General features: G+C 41.8%; 1 protein-coding gene across 9 annotated transcripts in view; it reads left to right on the top strand.

Moving 5' to 3' along the window:
- Window positions 1-19984, top strand: part of HECW1 (HECT, C2 and WW domain containing E3 ubiquitin protein ligase 1) — a 349770-nt gene that overhangs the window by 210913 nt on the left and 118873 nt on the right. For 8 of the 9 annotated variants that reach the window (XM_061586857.1, XM_061586862.1, XM_061586856.1 and 5 more), the window contains 4 exons: window positions 7638-7780; window positions 9556-9656; window positions 11002-12393; window positions 15585-15686. In XM_061586857.1, the coding sequence (XP_061442841.1) occupies window positions 7638-7780; window positions 9556-9656; window positions 11002-12393; window positions 15585-15686 (1738 nt within the window). The remainder of the gene's footprint in view (window positions 1-7637; window positions 7781-9555; window positions 9657-11001; window positions 12394-15584; window positions 15687-19984) is intronic. The other variant, XM_061586865.1, reaches the window with a different exon arrangement.

Here is a 19984-nt window from a genome sequence, read left to right as displayed (position 1 = left end):
ACTTTAATTATCATCATGGTCTGTGGGTGGGTAGGAGGCGACAAGGGAGGAGGTGCAGAATGAGACAGGGTGGAGTGGAGAAAACAATTGTTTAAAAAAATGGAGTGGAGGGGAAAAGGAGCCAGAGGGCACGAACATGGATAAAGGAGGAGAAGGAGGCAGCAGCAGAATGGAGATAAAGAACTGTGGAAGTGAAAGATGACATGTGTGTGCTTGCACTTGGTACACAAAGTGGTCTCCACCACCCTCTCTGGCTACTGAGCTGCATTTGCAGTATTTTAACATTTTTGCATCTTGGGAAATGTTTGCTTGGGTGAGTGTCCCTTAGTTGGTGGCAGGGCAGGGTCCAGCAGGTGGTTAAGTGAGAGAGATTATGCTTGCTGGCTGAGTGGGGGGGTGGTTGCACTTGATTTTACATGCAAAGATCTGAGTAGTGGCCTCTGCCTCCCTCCCTTACCAGTGGAGAGACCACCATTGCTATAAAAAGAATTATTCTACTCCATCTGTATGTGTGTGTGTTTATTTTTAATGTTGTTTTAGGCTATTTAGATGTGCAGCAGCCAAGGCCAGCACCTTGTAGACTTTTTTTAAAAAAGTAACTGAAATGTAACTGTAGTGATTACTTTTGAGAAAAAGTAATCAGTTACTTTCAGAGCAATTGTAATTGTAACGGTAATTACTACTTTTTTGGGCCATGTAACTGTAACTGATTACTTTTTAAAAGTAATCTTCCAAGCTCTGGTCAAGATTCACTCCTTCTAAATGCGGTTGCGGCTGCCGGCATACCAGTCTGAACTGCTAAAGTGCCTGTGGCCCCTGCTGCCTCCTGAACCTCCTCAAATTACACTGAGTCCAAAAGCACTTCTAAAGTGCACTCTTGCTCTTTCAGAGGAAATGCAACCCATCTGTAACCAGTTGCAAACCTCCGTCCAGAGCACCCGGTTTCCCCACCCTCAGCACCTTCATTTTACCTGGATTAAGTTCAGTTTTTTCCTTCCTCATCCAACCAATATTGCTTCCGGGTACCTGTTCAGAAGTTAAACACTGGGATGTGTAGCTGGAAAAGAGGGATAGAGTTAAGTGGTATCTGCATATTGATGACACTTCAGTTCAAACCGTCAGATGAATTCTCCCAGTGGTTTCTTGCATGTTACATATTAATGGAAAATATTGTATTTCCATGTATTCATGGAAAATAAAATACTAACATCAACAACAATTTAAGGGACAACTGGTTCAAGGTAAGGAGATGGGACTACACATCTGCATCTAGAGTTGTTGCCTTCAGCAAACACCAAAATACAGTCACATCCTTCTATATGCAGGTTTTCAAGCAGATGAACTAAGGAATTGCTCAGTCCCTTCCCTCCCCACTCCCCAATACACACAATTGGGAGGAACGGGAGAAATGTTGGGAGGGTGGGGAAATTGAATGTGACTTCATAGTAGAATAGGCAGGCATGTCTACAAACACCCAATACTGATAAAAGTGGCAATGACACCTCTATTTAATTCCTGTTCTGTAAGGATGTCTGATCTGATGACTTTAGGGTTTGTCTTGGAATACATGGATTTATTCAAATCAGGATTGCATGGTCTAATACAGATAATTTTTCTTTTATTAATTTTTTCTTAGTGCTCACCTACTAGCCGGTTTTGAAACTACTAATCAAATCTTGAAATTGACTTACATCGGCAAAGGTTTTCCCTTCCCAGTGTTTTGACCTAGGAATGTGCATTTATCCAAGAATGGTATTGGTCTAAAATATATACTCTCTTGCTGGCAGCATGCATTCAATTCATTGGCTGTAAACCAGTTCAGGAAGGAGGAAGTTTTTGATCATTCCAATTGCTTGAAGAACATTTGGGAACCCCCTTCATCTCAGGTCACAGCATCATTCCCTGAAAGTCTGCGATGAGACAGAGAGAGAGAGAGAGATCCTACGTGCCTGGCCCTTCTGTCCTGTGCGAGAGGATAAATGACTTGGAAAGAGAAGAATCTGTGTCAAACTAGATGTGATTATAGATAAATGTGGGGATCATCATCATCATCATCTGCCTGCTGTTCACCAATAGGTCCCAGCGCGTGTTACAATAATCTAAAATACAAGATTAAAAAGAATCAAAACACATTTCAATCACAAGAATAGGGTGGGTTCTGAAAACATACATCTCAGGAGCTGAAAACTGTACAGCAAAGGTGCCAGAGGCACCTCTGTAGGGAGGGGTCACCACAGAGAAAGCCATGTCCCAGGCCACCATCCCCGAACTTCTGAGGGTGGCGGAACTACCAAGAAGGCCCCCTCTGCTGATCTCAACACCCCAGAGGGTCTGTAGGGAAGGAGACTGTCTCTGAGATATTTGGGACCTAAGTTGTTAAGGGCTTTAAACACTAATGTGAGCACCTTGAATTGGGCCCAGAAACAAACTGGCAACCAATGCAACTGTTTTAGAACAGGGGTTATATGGCGTTCTAAAAGGAACCCCAGCCAGTATTCTGACGGCTGCATTTGGGACCAGTTGAAGTTTCCAGGTCATCTTCAAGGGCAATGCCATGAAGAGCACATTGCAATAATCAAATCTGGAAGCTACCAGAGCATGGGGTATTGTTGCCAACTCATCTCTGTCCAAAAAGGGCTGTAGCTAATGAACCAGACAGAATTGGAAATGCACACCCCTAGCCACTGAGGCCACCTGAGTCTCCAGTGACAGTGCTGGATCAAGGAGTACCCCCATGCTACAAATATGTTCCCTCCAAGGGAGTGCAACCCCATCCACAACAGGCTATCTTCCCATCTCCTGGACTCTTGGAATACATAACATTTCTGTCTTTTCAGGATTCAGCTTCAGTTTGTTGGCGTACATCCAGCCTATCATTGTCTCCAGACACCTGTCTAGCACTTCAACTGCCTCTCCTGATTCGGATGAATGCATTTAATGTGTCTAGATCTCTCTCTCCCCCCCCCCACATGAGCCAATCACAATTGAGGACATGGCTTGCAGGGAGGGAGGGAGGGAGGGAGGGAGTGGGACTTAACCTTTCCCACTCCAATGGTCCCAGTCTTTCCCTGAAGCTGCTATTTCCTTCCATTGGTGCCAGCCCAGCCAAGAGAACCAGCCAACCTGTCCAACCAGAAAGAGAGCCTTTCCTCTTCATGTAGAATCACTCAGAAATGGAGCAAGATTGTAAACAGCAGGATGACTGAAAGTGTGCTTTCTATTCTAAACCCACATTTCTTTGAACTTTCACCCGTTACACTTGCTTATTTAGTCAACATTTAGAGAACTCCTGAACAAGGAATTCCAATACGTTTCAGCCATGCCACTTTTCACTGCCCAGCTGAATCATTTGTTTGCCGTTGTTTCTCCATGGAATTGTACTTCACCCACCAGAAGGGACTCCCCTGCTATGGTTTATAGACTCTAGAGGGCCATTTATCTTGAAAAGGAAATACAGATGAATAAAGACTATGTGAACTTGAGAAGGGATTGTAGACTTTCTGTTCAGCTCGTTTGCAATTTACTCACTGGTTGAATATGAATATGAATATGAAAACAAATCCAAGGTTGAAGGTTGCTCAGCTGGCACACTCATATCCAATAGCTTTCTGATTCAGACGAATTTAGTCTTTTCGTTGTTGACGTCATATGTGGTATACAACCATCTATAAACTTGTAATTAAAAATAATCAAGACCAACTAGTTATGTGAATTCCTTACAACATCTGCAGAACTGCTGTAGTGTACAGGCCAAGAGAGTGAACTGAAAACTCCCAAGTCAAAATCATGAACTTGTTAGGTTGTCTTGGGCAAATAATTGTTCTGCATTATCTTGGTCGTTTTGTCATAAATGAAAACTTAAGCAGTACAACATATTAAAAAAGACACTCCTGGGAATTAAAATGTATTATTATGTGTAGCACTGAGAACAGCATTAGCTGTTTGCTTAGATTAGTGGTTTTCAAACTGTGTTTGAAACTCAGAGCTTCTCAAAAGCCTGTTAAGGATTCCCCAGTTAAAAAATCAGCAATGGCAGATGAGCTTCCCTGAAAGTCAGCTAGTTTGCCACTTCCAGCCTTCCCCTTCAGTGTGAATTGTGTTGTAGAATATAACAGTATGTTCACACAGGGCAAGGTGCTAGAGAAAATGATACTTACCCCCCGATCCAGCACATTGCATGGAAGGGAGTGTAACCATGCCTGTCCTTGCTTGCCAACCTGGCAAACCATCTCCACCTCCACCATCTCCACACATGGATGTAAGGACAGAATGCTCACATGCAATTTCTGTTATGGGCCAGCTCAGGGGGAGAGGGGTTAGTGTCATCTGATCTGGCCCAGTAAGTCTGATTGTATGCCCCAGTGCACTCTGCAATGCACAGAGATTTTGCTTCAGATGTGCAGGAATTGATTGCAAAGTGAGTCCACATGGAAAAGGCTCACTAAAGGTAGAAATTGTGAAAACTATTATCTGAGATTGTTGCAGTAGGTTGAACTCAGGGAAGATTAAATAGATACTGAAATCTCACTTCACTTTCTGGTTTTCACCAAACTAGACATAGCATCTTCTTGATTAATATATTGGGTTGGATCCAGACTTAGTCATGCTTAAAGTGGACACACTGAAACCACTGGGACTTAAGTTAGTCATGATAAACTTTTCCCATTGATGTCATACCCATGACTAAGTCTGAATCCAACCCATATGTTAACAGGCAAGATGAGACAATTTGTAAGAGTGAAGAGTTTCCAAAAATCTTCCTTTGCTTGCCTTTTTGTGTGCTGCTTGAAGCTGCTTTTTCTTAATCTGGAACTTCTGGGACTTTTAAAAAAAACAGCAGGGGTTTTCTCCTGGTGATCACAAGTGAAGCAGAGATCACATAGGCAGCATGATGGTATCATATTTATACACAGCAAATCAGATTACTGTGGAATGACACCATAAAGCCAAATCAGAGTGAGGGCAGTGTATCCTATCTGCCCTTTCTCTGAATGAGTGAACATTTTCACCTCATTTCACAAGATTCACTAAAATGAACCGGGATATTTGTTTTTGCAGAGTATGAAATATTTTGCAAAATACGCTCCCATATAATTTCACCCTAACTGAATTTAAATGTCCCTCTTGCTGCAATTTTGAGGTTGAGAAGCAATTTACAAATGATTGAAGGTTTTTCCATTAGTGAGCAGTCTCAATCTGCGTACAACAGAGAATTTCTTCTGAGAACCACAGTGTTCTTCAGCAAGCTGCATGGCTTTAGGCAATAAAGAAACCAGGTCACCATTACACGACTGCATGGCCCAATTTCTTTTTAACTGAAAGACTCTGATTTCCCCAGAGCGTGTTGCCTACACCAGAGGTATACTATAATGTGACAAAGAACAGCATTTTAGTCAGATATGTGTATTTACTATGAATGGTTCATCATAACTTGCCATGAAATGGAAAGCTGTACTTGTAATAAACATGTTTATAGGTCAACTTTTTCATCACATATAATTTTGACTGGAGATAGATCATAATTATAATCTGTTCATTTGTGTGCCACTTTTCCACAAAGGTTTGTCCAAAGTGACTCACAACATATCAAACAACAATTATAACATTTTTTAAAAAAATTAGAAACATTTAGAAATCATCATAATGTCAATAAATAAATACAAAAACATCAATCCATATAATGTATAAAATGATACAAATAGACTAGATTTAACTGCTTAAAACTAAAGAGGAGGGAGAATAATACCTAAGACAGAGATAAAACGGTAGTATACAAAACTGAAGAAGTATGATAGTTTTTAAGAGAATGGAAAGTGGTTTGAGAGAGACGTCAGTTCCCATGGAATGCATACATATTTCCTTTTTCCACTGTTGGTCCTGATCAAGTGTGTTGTGGAGGGGTAAGCTGCACATAAACAGCCCAGAGGAGGAAAGCCTGGCCTTTTACTGCAGTGTGAGGAGTGTCAACTTGGTCTCCTAGCAAAAAGACAACAGTCCAGTAGAGGCAAGAGTCGGAAATCTTGTGGGGTTTTGAGATGTGAGGAGGGAGCATGTGTGGTCATGTGACTAGCACATAAGCTTTCTCAGACGAAGGCTGAAGACAAATTCCCCAATGCCTCCATTTTCATCATAGGGATTGCTAGAGAGGAAAAAGAATAGGATGCCACTGCCAAGGAAATCTCCTTCCTTTCAGCTGAGGCCTTCAGATCGGGATGAGGGGGGCGAGCCTCTGACGGCCCATCAGACAATGGGGCTTCACTAGGTGACAGCGCGACCTCAGGGAGTGGGAAGCTGGCTGGTGGGGAAGCGTTTGAAGTGCCAGGTGGGAGTTCCTGCGTGGGTGGGGTTGGCCCGCGCAAAGGGTTGCTTCCCAACAGCTCAGGTGGGGAGCTCGCAGACGGGGCAGGACCTGCCTCGATGGGGGTGCTGGCCAAGGAAGTCTGCAGGCTGGCAGAGTCCCCCCCTTCCTTCAGTGCCCCCAGGGACCTCATCCTCATCTGACTCCTCTCCCTGATCTAACTTCTCTTGACCCAGGGCGCAACAGGAGGAGGGAAGGAGAGGAAAGAGGTGAGGTGGGCAGCGGCAGGTGGTGAGGCAGGTTTTGGCCCAGGTGAGCCATAGAGGAGCACTCAGGACAGGGAAGCTCATCAGCAACCATCCTGCTCTCCCACCACTTCCCCTCACCCTCCGTCACTGAGGCTGAAACAGCGTTGTCAGTGAGGTGGATGGCAGCAGGTGCCGCAGCAGAGCAGGATGTTGCTGAGGAGCTGCCCTGGCCTGTGGTAACTGTTCCTCCGTGGCTTGCTTGGGCCGCCCGGCTGCTGCCATGACCCTGTGGCATTTAGAAGACTGTCATCAGGCTGTAGTGCACATTGCCATGGTGAGGACAACCTAAAAAAAATACTATATGCAAGATAGGACACCCCCCCAACTGCTGCCATTTTTTTTACTCAAAAGCCATCATCAAAATCATGCTACTTCATCATGTACTGCAGGGGTGGGGAACCTTTTTTCTGTTGGCCATGTTTTCCCAGGAGCAGGCCGCAGCGGATGGGACCAAAGTCAAAAGTGGCCATAGCCTTCTCATTTTCTTCTCCCAGTTTCTCATTCTTTCTGCCTATATTACCAGTGGACTGCTGAAGGAAGGACAGATTGCTCTTATCAGAGGTCACATCTTAGGTGTCAACACCAGGGCAAAGAGGAGAAAACTGTATAGTGAAGGTGCCCGGTGCACCTCTGTGGGAAGGGAATTCCACCACTGTATGCAAAGCATTACCACTGAGCTGTGCCCTTACTGACACAGCCCCTGTCCATTCTTGAGACACTTGGATGCAGGCTGCATCAATGTGATCTGGCCTTATTTGTAACTTTGTGAACTACAAATTGTTTCCACATCAATGATCTAAACCTGAAACATTCTGATCATTTTGTGTGATGCACTGAGCTCAAGTCTCTGCTTTTCAAAAATGTTATGTTGAACAGTTGTGTTCTATTTTCATTATTTCTCCTTGGATTTGTTTATTTATTAGTCAGCTGGATGCTAATAAGTGGACATATGCCCCAGGTATAGTAAGATCGGAACTAACACAGCCCATCTCTAACCTATCCACACTTTTCTGTGTTCTTTATTAAAATAGCTGTTCAGCTTTGTTTCCCTGCCCACTGATGTCCTGGAAATAGAGGTGAAGGACAAGTTTGCAAAGAGTCGGCCAATTATTAAGCGTTTCTTGGGGAAGCTTTCTATGCCAGTGCAACGACTGCTGGAGAGACACGCCATTGGGTAAATCTATGCAGCAGGTTCTTTAGATCAGGCGTGGGGAACCTTTGGACCTCCAGATGTTGCTGAACTATAACTTCCATCATCCCTGGGCATTGCCATGTTTGCTAGGGCTGATGGGAGATGTAGTCCAGCAACATCTGGAGGGCCAAAGGTTCTCCACTCCTGCTTTAGGTGATGATGAAAAGGAGAGTGTCATTTGCTACTGACATGACACTGTCTTTAAAAACATTGCATGGCTTTTGTTTTTGCTTTTTGAAAGAAGTTATATTAAGGCTGCTTTATTGTCTTGATTGTGATGTTTTTAAAAAACAATGTATAAGGCTGAAAATTTTGTTAATCAACGTAAGGCCAAAGTAGAGATGACATTAAATGTGTGTAACAATTTAATATGCCTGGTTTTTGTTCTTTAAATAGTAGCCACAGGGTCGGCGGGGGGGGGGGCTTAATCAGGTTTGGAATCACAGCAGGTGAGGAGGGGTGGGTTTAACCCTTTACCTGCATGCAACATTCCTGACAAAAGTCCCTCCCCTAAGCTGCTGTTTGCTGAGTTCATGTGAAAAGAAAGCCCTATATGTAGTTCCTGAACTACAATTGCCACTTCACACAACCAAGCCATAAAATAATACTGTATCGGGACTGTTTCATCAGTACATCCACATTTTTTCCATGGTGCTTAGAAATGTTCTCCACCCTTTCTCCATTTTTTTCTCCTATCACTTCTACATGGACTCACTGTACAGTCAGCTTATAAAACAGTAATTAGAAACTGTCAGTATTTTTCAGAGCTTGGAAAAGATACTTTTTTGAACTACAACTCCCATCAGCTGATGGGGCTGATGGGAGTTGTAGTTCCAAAAAAGCAACTTTTCCAAGCTCTGGTATTTCTATTATCTACTCTGTGCAGAGACATATACAGCAGATAGCAGAGACATGTAGTTACCTAGCTCAAACAAGGCGTGGTCTCCAGTGTTGCTCTTTCTATGTGCAAAAGAGGCTCGATAGGGCTGCTAAACAACCCTCCCCCCGATGCTGTCCTTGCACCAGGGATGCCACTGAAGTGCATGCACTAGGATGCATTACACCATTTATAGCACACCAAGACCTTCCCACACTTCACCTACCCTTTCCAGCATCATGCTCCTCCCAAACCTTTGATACACAGGTTGATGGCCATAGGAGCAGTGCCACCTGCAGGTATCTCAAGCTATAGGATAAGTCATGGAAAAGGGAAGGAAAGGGTATATTGGAACCTTCTGTGGGGGGCCCTCCATGTTCTGGTGGGGAGCAGGATAGCGGCCATGTTTTATGATGAGGGTGAGAACAATACCTTCTAGTCAGAAGTCACTATGCTAGCTTCCTGGTAGATGGGTTGCTGTTGCTTATTAAAAGGGGAAGGGGTGAGGTGGCAGAGAGGTTAGCCTGGTGTGAATGCTCTGGCAGAGCCAATCTGCTGCTCCTGCTGGTGCATTTGCCCTGCCACTTCTTCCTCCTGTTAAGCCACAGCAACCCAGGAAGTTAACATTGTGACTCCACCCTAACTGGTGAGCTGCTTCTGTTTCAATTGAAAAAAGAATTCAGAGGAGCTCTGGAATGTAGTCTTGCATGCAGACAACTTAGAGGGCCCAACGTACTTATCTTCAGCAGTAGAGCTGTATTGTGTGTGCCTTATTATTCTCTTCACTGAACTATTATAATAAATAATATATTTTATTTGTAGTGAATGAAAGTGCTGTAGTAAGAAAATGATTATAAATATGGTATTTGGTTTCTTACAGGGACAGGGTTGTCAGTTACACTCTGGGACGAAGGTTGCCAACAGACCATGTCAGTGGCCAGCTGCAATTTCGATTTGAGATAACTTCTTCAATCCACCCAGGTATGCCCCTACAGTGTTGCTTTCTATATTGCTTCTTCACTTGTATCTAGTTAATACAATGACCTAAACTGTAGTTCAGATGACTGGGAATGAACTACGACAGGCTTCCCTCCCTTTCTCCTTTTACACCTGAGAAAGGGAACGCTTCTGCTTTCCCTTAGAACAAACTACCGTTCTTCATTATTCATAGCTCAGGAAACTGTGGTTTGTTGTAAACAAAGGTTAGTTAACAAGTCATGATCTGAAACCATGGCTTGATCCTGGTGTGTGTAATTAACTTTTGTTGAAACAAACCACTGTTCCTTGAGCTTGTATACAATGGGAAACTGTGGTTAGCTTTCATTCACTCTTCTGGTGTGAGGAGAAGAAGACAATGGGAAGGGGAGCATTCCTAGTTACCTAAAACAAATTTACTATTTGCATTTTAGATATTTCTTGAACAGTGCATAGGAATTGCTTGACATAATCATTTCAAAGTAGATGTAGACCACCTCGGAGGGTATACTTTAACAACATATCATATGACATTTTAATTTTTAGAAATGGTACTTCACACACTGCATAGTTAAATGATAACCTACTCTTTGCTTATGTCTTGTGTCAAGCAGAATTAGGATACTAACAAGAAGTTAACCATACACATAAAACAAACTTTACTTCAAAATAAGAATTTCTGTTTGCCTTTCTTGCATACATGTAAAATCAGTGAGAAAGACCATCCTTGCCTTAATAAATATGGTATAGGAATTATTGTACCATGATTGAAATACTTTAACTGCAATTCTGTAGACATTTACCTGGGAATAAGACCAACTACTGTCAGTTGGACTTACTTCTGAGTGAACATGCATAGGTTCCGCTGTTAACCTTAAAGGTAGTTATTTTCCCCATGGATCATTTTTATGTAGGAAAGCACTCCTCAGCTGGCAGTGCAATCCTAAGCATTTCTACTCAGAAGCATGCATAGGATTTCAGCCTAAGTGTTCTTAATACTGGATCATGGATTCAGTTTTAAATGTGAAAAGTATATGCTTTGCTTTAATATCTTAAAATATTTTAAAATTAAAAGCAAGGGTATTTTTGATTAACATTAAAAAATAAAAACAATATGATTTCATATTTAAAAATCTGTTTTTAATTTTAAAAAGTTTTTCCCCACACTATTCTTATTGACATATGTGAGATGATCCTTAGTTTTGGGCGTGGCTTAAGTGAAAAGCATCTGATAGTTGCTGTTGTGCATTTCTGTTGTGTTTATGATAGCACAAGTCAATATTATCTACCTCATGATTCAGCAAATAGCACTGTTTAGCTGAGTCACACCTTTCTTTCATGTTTCCAACAGATGATGAAGAGGTCTCTATTACTGCAGATCCTGAGTCAACAGAATTCCAGGAAAGCCCCATGAATATCTCATCAGAGGAAATCCTTGGTGAGCCTCCGTGCACCAGCACAGTGAGCTCAGAAAGTGCAGCTCCAGAGAAGCTAAATGGATGCTCAGTGATCTGCATCAATGTTGATAACTCTGGTGCCGGGGAGCTCACCCTGAACAGCTTCTTAAAAGAAGAACTAGCAGGAAATAGGGAGTCTGATGCAGTGCCAGCAGATAAGGTTGATCCCTTGGAATCCATCACAGGGGAAATGATTCCTTCCCTGAGTGCTATGAACCTCACTGAGCAACTGGCTCTGTTGGCATGCACGCCCCCTGAATCTGAAGTTAGGGAAAATAATAAAGTCAATTCTGTTACTCAAGGAGACAATGACATATTTACCAGCATAGAAGCCCTATCAATTGATGAGGTGAGTGGGGATACGCAAGCTATCAAGGATCTAGAGAAGAGTCAGGATGACGAAGGAGCTTCAGCCCAGGAGGAGGAAGACAATGATGAAGGAAAGGAGAATAACAAGCTACAGCTAAGGACCGCAATGAGAAGGAAGAACAGGCCTTGCTCTTTGCCTGTGTCAGAACTTGAAACAGTAATAGCATCTGCCTGTGGAGAGCCTGAGACTCCTCGTACGCACTACATAAGAATACACAATCTCTTGCACAGTTTGCCATCAGCCCAGATGAGCAGTGATGATGGAGAAGGGGAGGAGGACCAAGGCAGTGTGATAGAGAATGATGAAGAATTGACGGTCAGGGAAGTATCAGAGAAAGACTTGGTCAGTGAGACTGAAACTGTGTTGGCGGAACTTCCCCAGGAAAACAGAGTGGAAGAGACTTTTGTCCAAGGAACTGTGCCTTGTAGCAACTCCACTGAGCACCTTGCTGACTTAAATGAACAACTAGCAGATGGTGAAGGGCCCAGAACTGAAAGTGAGAGTGAATTGAGTCCCAGGCCTAATGGTGATGCTGAGTGTGAAATGTGTGACACATCCTGCTACAGCCCATCCTGCTACAGCACTTCCTGTTACAGCACCTCCTGCTACAGCACTTCCTGTTATAGCACCTCTGGTCAGGACAGTACCAACCAGTTCTCAAGCCATACCCGCTTTTCCTCTGTTGATAGTGCAAAGATTTCTGAGAGCACAGTTTTTTCTTCACAGGATGATGAGGAAGAGGAAAACAGCGCTTTTGAGTCGGTGCCAGACTCGGTGCAAAGCCCCGAGCTTGACAGGGAGCAGGTGAACGGCTCTGCCCACTGGCCTGAGGAATTGGTAGTTCATGGAGTGAATCTGCAGAGAACAGCAGAAAGCCTAGAGTCTCCAGTAGCAGGCCCAAGCAACAGAAGAGAAGGTTAGACTTGGAGTAGCAATACTTTGATTATCTATCTTAGGCATTTCAAGAGATAACCAACAATCAAGGTCTGATCATTCATGGAATGCTCAGCTTCATTGGGCAGTAAGACTGAAAGCCCACATGACTTCATGGCAAAACATATATATTGTATTCAAAGAGCAGTGCTAAAAAGGCTGCATGTGGTGAATTAAACCTATCCTGTATCATTGTCGTGAAATGGTGATATCCTCAGTTAGATGGAAATTTGCATTTTAAGCTTCACCTTTCACCTACTCCTTTCCTCCTGTTCCCTTTGCCTTCCAGTCTGATTTCACCACCAGCAAATTTCATTCATTTTAGGCATTCAGAGGAACTCCTTCGTTTTAAACTTGAGCCTTTTTAAATATTGTATAGACTTTTGTTAGCTGTTTTGACATGATTTTTATTGAAAGAGAAGGCAGGATACACATTTTAAAAACAAAAAATAAGCATAGATTTCAGTTTTTGCTTTTGGTTAGTTGAGAAAGACAAGAACATGACCGATAATCTGTACAGGTTTTCGTCCATTAATGTATAAAGCATGATTCACACAAGACATTATTGAGCCACACAAGTAGCCTTAACCTTCTTTGGGTGTCTGCTCTATGAATAGTCACAGCACATGAGCCAAATAATTCCAGCGATGGAACAGCCACCACTCCTATGGCTGTAGTAGCAGCTGGCTGGCTATTATTGGTCCTTTTGTCTATAGAAAGGGCAATTCCTATGCTCTTGTGTGCCAACATGATTCCAGGAACTGCTGCTGGCAATACGTGTGATCAGGTGGCTCATTCATTATGTTTTGTCCACAGGAAGGTGTACCTGGGAAAGTTTGGAACGGTTTATGTGGTGTAAAATGCATCTATAAATCTGCCCTGAAGCCACTTCATGGCTACTTCCCACATCATCGTTAACCCAGCGTTCTCAGTGTTAACCCTAGCATGGGGAGGAGGTTGTAACACGGCTCCTCTTGCGAGGTGCAGGAATTCTTTTTTGATCGCAGAGACACAGGAAGAAGCAGTGTTGCTGTAGCAACCACACCACTCAGGCTAGTGCCAGGTTGAAGGCTTGAGCAAGTTGCTCTTAGTGGGCCCTCCTTCCCACGTTGGCTGTCCTCCTTGCTGTTGCTACTGCCCATTCACTTGTCTCTCTTTCTGGGTTCAATTCACACCAGAGAGGAGACAAACAGACAGTGAGGAGGGGTCAGGAGATTCCCAGAATTGGCAGTGAGCCCCCTAGTAGAGTGTGGGCCTTGGGAGGTGACTGATAATGCGGACCTTTGGCACTGGCTCTGAATGAGGTAAAATAAAATCCCAGTCTAATTTAATTAGATACTGCCAGTTCACAGTAAGTAGGTAAGTAAAAGAGCAGGAAGGAAGGCTGGTTTTGGTGACTTTGAGTAGACGTACCAGTTCTCATGGAGCATACAGTAATTTTTAAAATATCACATTTTTTTAGCATGTAAAAAAAGTATCATATATATACTTTCATTAATGCCTTTTGCTTGGAACGTTTGTATTTGTGGTTGTGATATCACTGAAGATCATAGAACTATACATAAGATTTGGGGGGGGTCCAGCTCATTGGGGGGGATGTATTTAAAATTCTTTTAAAAAACAAAAACAAATGTTTTATTAAATTCAGGTTGAAATTGCTGTTATGTATAATAATTTTTAATATGCTACTTTTTATAACTATGGTTGTCTGAATTTTCCATTTGCTTTTGGCTACTGCCCTAAAAGCACCTACATTTTAGTTGCAGAATAATCCAGACCCCCTGATCTGTGCTGCTGGAGGGGGTTAGGATGCAGAGGGGGATGTATGTGCCTCTGTGTGTGCGCGCGTGCGTGCATGCGTGCATGCAGGCACATGTGCATTCACTGGTCTCTGCTGGCCTCCACTGTTGAAGGGTTCTGCACCATGGAGGCCCTCACAATGGCTGCAAATGGGTGGTGGATTGCTGTGTCGTTGCCAGTGATAGCCAGTATTGTGCTCCAAAATGAGGCATTGTGGGAGTGGAGCACAAGCAGTCATTGATCTGCTGGATTCTCAACTGTGCCATCCGTCTGAGAGAGGCCTGATTGGGGTCCCTGAGCTGTACCAGCCTGGAAATGGCATAACACAAAATAATACCCCCCCCCAAAAAAACCCACATATGTCCTGGCAAGCATGAGTTTGAGGGCTTGGAATACAGCAGTCACACCACTCTGCCCTGCTGGTCCCCAGCCAAGATTTGGATTGCTCTGAAATTTGTCTAACATCAGTTAGATGACTGATAAATGAGTAGTTTTAATGAGTAAAACCTCATACCCCTCCCCAAATAATCTCAATCCTGTAGTCGGGAAAGAGTTTGACATAAAGATTCTCCATGCTAGTCATCACATTTTACTTCGGTTAAAAACAATGTAATGGTGATGTTACAACTGCTTAAAGTTATCCCCCATTTACCTTTACATAATTTTTACATAATTAAGGAGGGGGAAATGACGAGCCGTGGGATAAAATTAGTGGATCTTTGGGGTTTGAAAAAATTTCACTGAATCCTTGAAACCAAGGAAAGCTCAGTTACATTTCAAATTCTCACAATACCTTCTGGGAAGAATAATATATTACAAGATCGTTGGAGTATCTCAAAAAGATACTAGTGACAACAGAACTTTATGAGTGACAGTTTGCTCAGATTATGGAGGCAGAAGTACCTACACTGAATGTTAGTATTCAGGAAATACTTCCGTTTTGCTGTCAGCTGTAGATCTCATCTCTTCTGTATCTTGTCTCAGGTCCCTCTATGTACCTTTTGCTCTTTGTCCCAGCTCATTCCCTGATTCTGCTCTCACTGTCTCCCCCTCTCTCATTCCTCTTACCTGACACATTTATACCTGGAGAAGTTGGGGATAGAATCAAGTGCATCAGTCCTTAGTTGGATTTATATTGTCTCCCATCAGTCCTTACTGTGTGTTGAATCACAAGATCTTCCTTTTAACTTAATATTTTAATCATTCTTTGCTTTGTACATTACTTTTAAACAGGGCTTAAGGCAGCTAATACACCAGATTTCTGTTAGGCCTTACCTAAAATCCTTCCGGTCATTTGTATTTATAGCAGTGCATTTATAACCACTATGTGGCATCTATGAATGAATATGAACATCTTGACTGTCTTATCCATAGGTGATTGTCCTTTACTCCATAATTCTCAGCCAATCAACCAGCTTCCTTCCTTGAGGCCTGACCACCATCACTACCCAACCATTGATGAACCTCTTCCACCAAGTAAGCTTTAGTTTCTTAAAAATATATTACTTTTTTCAACTCAACCTTTCCTGTTTATCTGAAGGGTACATATCACAGGGGATATGTGAAACCCCTTGAGGAAGTTCACATGCCTTTTTAAAACTCTTTTGATTCCTACAATTTTTTTCCTGAGGAATTAACCTCCAGATTTGTTTCAAATTTCACTTGAAGCAAAACAAGATGCTCAACCTGAGGAGCCGGGTCAGAGCCATTGGCCCTTTGTGTCACCTGACCCCTGCTAAGATTGTAACATTTATGGACTGAAGGAGGTGAACAGTTCAAACAGGTAGTCAAACAGCAAGTGCAAACTACTGCTGTCTGTCTTTTAATGGGCACAGAAAACATGAGCATATCCAACTAGTATTCTGTCAGTTGTGTTGCCTACCTGTATACATCCAGGCTCAATTCAAAGCTTTGGTTTTGATCCATAAAGGTCATGGGACCAGCATACCTGAAGGACTGCTTTTCCCATATATCAGCCCACCTGTCAGTTGTATTCAGGTGTTCAAGCTCAGCTCCATATGCCCTTATAGTAAGCACTTAGAACTATGATAGCAAGAAGAAAGATTTTCTTGAGTTGCCTGTAGATTTTAGAATGACCAGTGACGTGGAGCACAAATTTGGCTGGTTTCTGTAAGGCTTCCAATACTTTTTTAAAAGCAGACATTTGGTTGTTTTACTAGCATTTGTGCTGGTTTTATAGTTGTGTTTTATGATTTTTCTCTTAAATAAGCTGTGTCGCTTTTATAATTTTAAAAGGTAGTTATAAAGCATGGAGGGAGGGGCAAGACTGAAAGCCAGTGCAGGATTGGATTTGACAGGTTGTAATTCTGTCCTGTACAGTATGAAGGTGGAAGGAAGTGGGGCTCACACTGAAAATGAAAAAGAAAAGAAACCTCTGACTTTTAAAAAAATGTTCTGTCCACTCCAACAACATATCCTCTGATGCGCTTGATGCAAAACCTGTTGGGTGTTCTCCTAAGCATGTCTTGCAGAACTGAATTGGAGCTCCCATTAGGCTTCTGCAGGAGAGCATCTTGGTAGATTGTGGCCTTGATGAGTGTTATAAATTTTAAGCTGTTTTTTAAAGATGAGAAGGAAAAATACCTGGAGATAATTAATTCCATAGTGAGGATCCTACCAAGTCCAAATTTCTTGCCCCTTTAAGGTTTGCAAGTATGGTCTTCAGACAGCATTTAGCATATGAGTGCAATGAAATTCTTGGAGGGATAGAGAAGTTCCTGGAGCAGGACATGAATATTTCTATTTTGTCCTTCCAGGAAAATGCATATCTACATTTTTCATCACTTTTAATATGCTTATTATTCCTAAAGGAGTACCAAGCATCTTGCATTAACAGAAACTGTCCAGTAGATGGCATACTCTGACCTGTACCACATAATACAGTACTGTTGTTACCTTTCAGGTCTGAGTAATTAACTGCTTGTTATAGAAAGTGCCCAGTGTCTTAAAACTAAGTAAGGTTTGAAAAGAAAGCTTTATATTTTTGCATTTCATATGGGATTCAGTGACCTTCGTAAATCATTCATCCATCCACTTGGCTGTGGATATTCTCTAACCTCATCACTGGATTTGATTCTTACTTTGTTGATGCAGTAGAGCCAAAAGAAGCCTTCTGTCGCCTAGAGCCCATTGGAGACTTGGCCAAAGCCAGCTGTAGATTAAAACAGAACAAAGAAATAAGAGAAATTCACATAACAGGCAAATATTTCTCTCCTCCATAATCTTTTCCAAGCACTTTGCAAGTGAAGGAAAATTAGATTTCAGATTACAGCCAGATGGTCTGCTGTTATTTAAGAAGAATGTTTATGTGCACTCTATACCTAAATCTATGACGCTTTCTAGGAATTCCAATTATTTTCAGTCCTGAGGGCATTTTAATTCACTCTTCTGCATTTTCATCAAAGTATTTTACTGATAAACCTATTGACAGTGTTTATTATGACATTTAATTGATACAAACCCCAATAACGGGAGAACAAACAGCTAAAATGGTCTCCACTACCATATAAATTCACATAACTAAATCTTTAGTAAGTATATGTACACTGTGTCCCTGAATATGCTTGTCTTTCATGTGCCATGCTAACTGAATATTTGCTACAGAAACTGAATTATTCAATTATCCTTTCTATTTGAAAACCACACAGGAATGATAATTCTCAATGGTATGAATTTTTAAAGCACATTTTTTAATTACAACAGCAGTCTAATCTAAAGATTTTTTATTTTATTGCTTTTGCAATATGATGTCCTTATGCCTGCGTTGCTTCTTCAAAAAATCACCCTTAAACAGAGGGAAGCTGTTTTATATCTGAAGGTATAAACATTGATTGCTGTATATTTTATTTGATGGAAAAGAGCTGTGGCTATCTTAAATTATTTTCCCAGTGGAAGCTTAGGAATGATCGTTAGGATAAAGTGAAATTATCATGAAAGTTCTAAGGAATGAGCACTTGAGAGAATACAGAATATTCACAACAACTATTCTGGGACCTGAGAGCAAGATGTATCTGTATCATTCAAAACAGAAGTAGCCTGATATAACTATTGATTCCAATACAATTAAAATCTAGTTCTGTTGAATCATCTCATTGCTGTCAATGGGATTTAGGCTGTAATCCTAAACACACTCTTACTAAGACCCATTGAACTTAGTGAGGGTTGCTTCTGAGTAAATATGCATAGGATGTCACTGAACTGCTGCAATCCTAAACACACTTACTTAAGAGTCATGCCCATCCAACTCTTTGGGACTTACTTCTAAGAAAACATATAAGATCTGGTTGAGGTGATGCGTAACTGTATTGATTCCACTTTGTATGACCGTGACCACATCATCTTAACATGTCCCCATCAACTTCTCCATTTTAGTGCTTCGATGTTAATATGTTCCTACTTCAGGTGTTTCACTGGCTGGGATATTTCATATGCTGCCTTTTTCTTACGCATAGACTCTATGTTATGCATGAAATAGCCCTAACCCAGAGGCTTTCTTTCACAATTGTCTTTGGTGCATTCATTGCAATAAGTTCTCCATTCACAGTGTTGAACAGGGCTTCAGTGTTTACCGATTATGTGTTCAATACATGGGTGCATGTACCATAATGTGTAGTATTTACAATCTTTCCCCACTGCTTGTCATGCCAATAGGTTGCTTTCCAATTAAACTGAGAAACTTGTAGCTCTGGGCTTTCAAGTTGGTATTAACCATTGCATGTGATGTGTGTAGGCTTACTACATGATTCATTGAATTATTATACATTGTTGCAGGCTGACTAGCCATAATACTTATAGGAAAGGGTGGGTATCAGTGTCCAAAACATTACATGTTTGTTTGTTTTTTTAAATAATTTAGGGTTATTCATTTGAGGTCCAGACATTCCAACTTGAGTCTTTTTGCTTTACATGTCCAGCAAAGTACATGCCTTCTTCTCAGCTCCTTCAGTGCATGCTTGCAATCATCTGTAAAATATACCCTGCACTTTTTAGGGAGGCTCTAAAGAAACTTGAGAATATGAATAAGGCTAAGTATAGAATAAAGCCCAATTTCCTAAATTTTCTAACCCCCATCAGGGACTTAGACCCTTTAAAAATTATGAACATGATTTTGAGACATGAGCTCTGATCCAGAAACCTTTTCTACATGCAGGAATTCTGCGGTACAAATAGAATTGCCCTATGTATAAGAACTTCCCCATTAGTTTCAGTGGCTGGGGCAAACACTGTTTGCTTACGACTTTAAGATGGAAGATTGATCAGAAAACTCAAGAAGCATAATTACAAAAATGGCATTAGGAAAGAGCCCCCACCCCTCGGAGTTTAGATACACTGTCCAGTTTACCTGACCCGCCACCAAAGCCCTGGGGCACCATATGGTCGTGGAACCGGGACCTGTGCTGGATCTGTTTTGGCATCATATTATACCTGCTTCTGTGAGGGAATGTTTCCCCTGCTTCTGGATTAATGTTAAAAGCACAAAAGTGCAGAGTAGAGTGCTCCTATGCTGATGTTTCCAAACAGCGAGTTTTATGAAGTTGTCTGTCCCTTCTTGAATTTCTCTCTCATCTAGGGATGCCCTTTGGTTGGAACTCTGTGCAATAACTAAAGTAGCTTTTTTCTGTTTGCATAATACTATACAATACTTTACTTTGCTGGACATGTAAAGCATAATACTATATGTTTGCATAATACTATACGTTTTTGGCAGGAAAGTTTTATACCTATCTGGATTTCCCTAATAGTCTAGATTTCTG

The sequence above is a fragment of the Rhineura floridana genome, chromosome 10, assembly GCF_030035675.1.
Source record: "Rhineura floridana isolate rRhiFlo1 chromosome 10, rRhiFlo1.hap2, whole genome shotgun sequence".
Classification (NCBI taxonomy): domain Eukaryota; kingdom Metazoa; phylum Chordata; class Lepidosauria; order Squamata; family Rhineuridae; genus Rhineura; species Rhineura floridana.
Note: the sequence above shows the minus strand (reverse complement) of the source record. Positions and strands in the feature narration are given on the sequence as shown.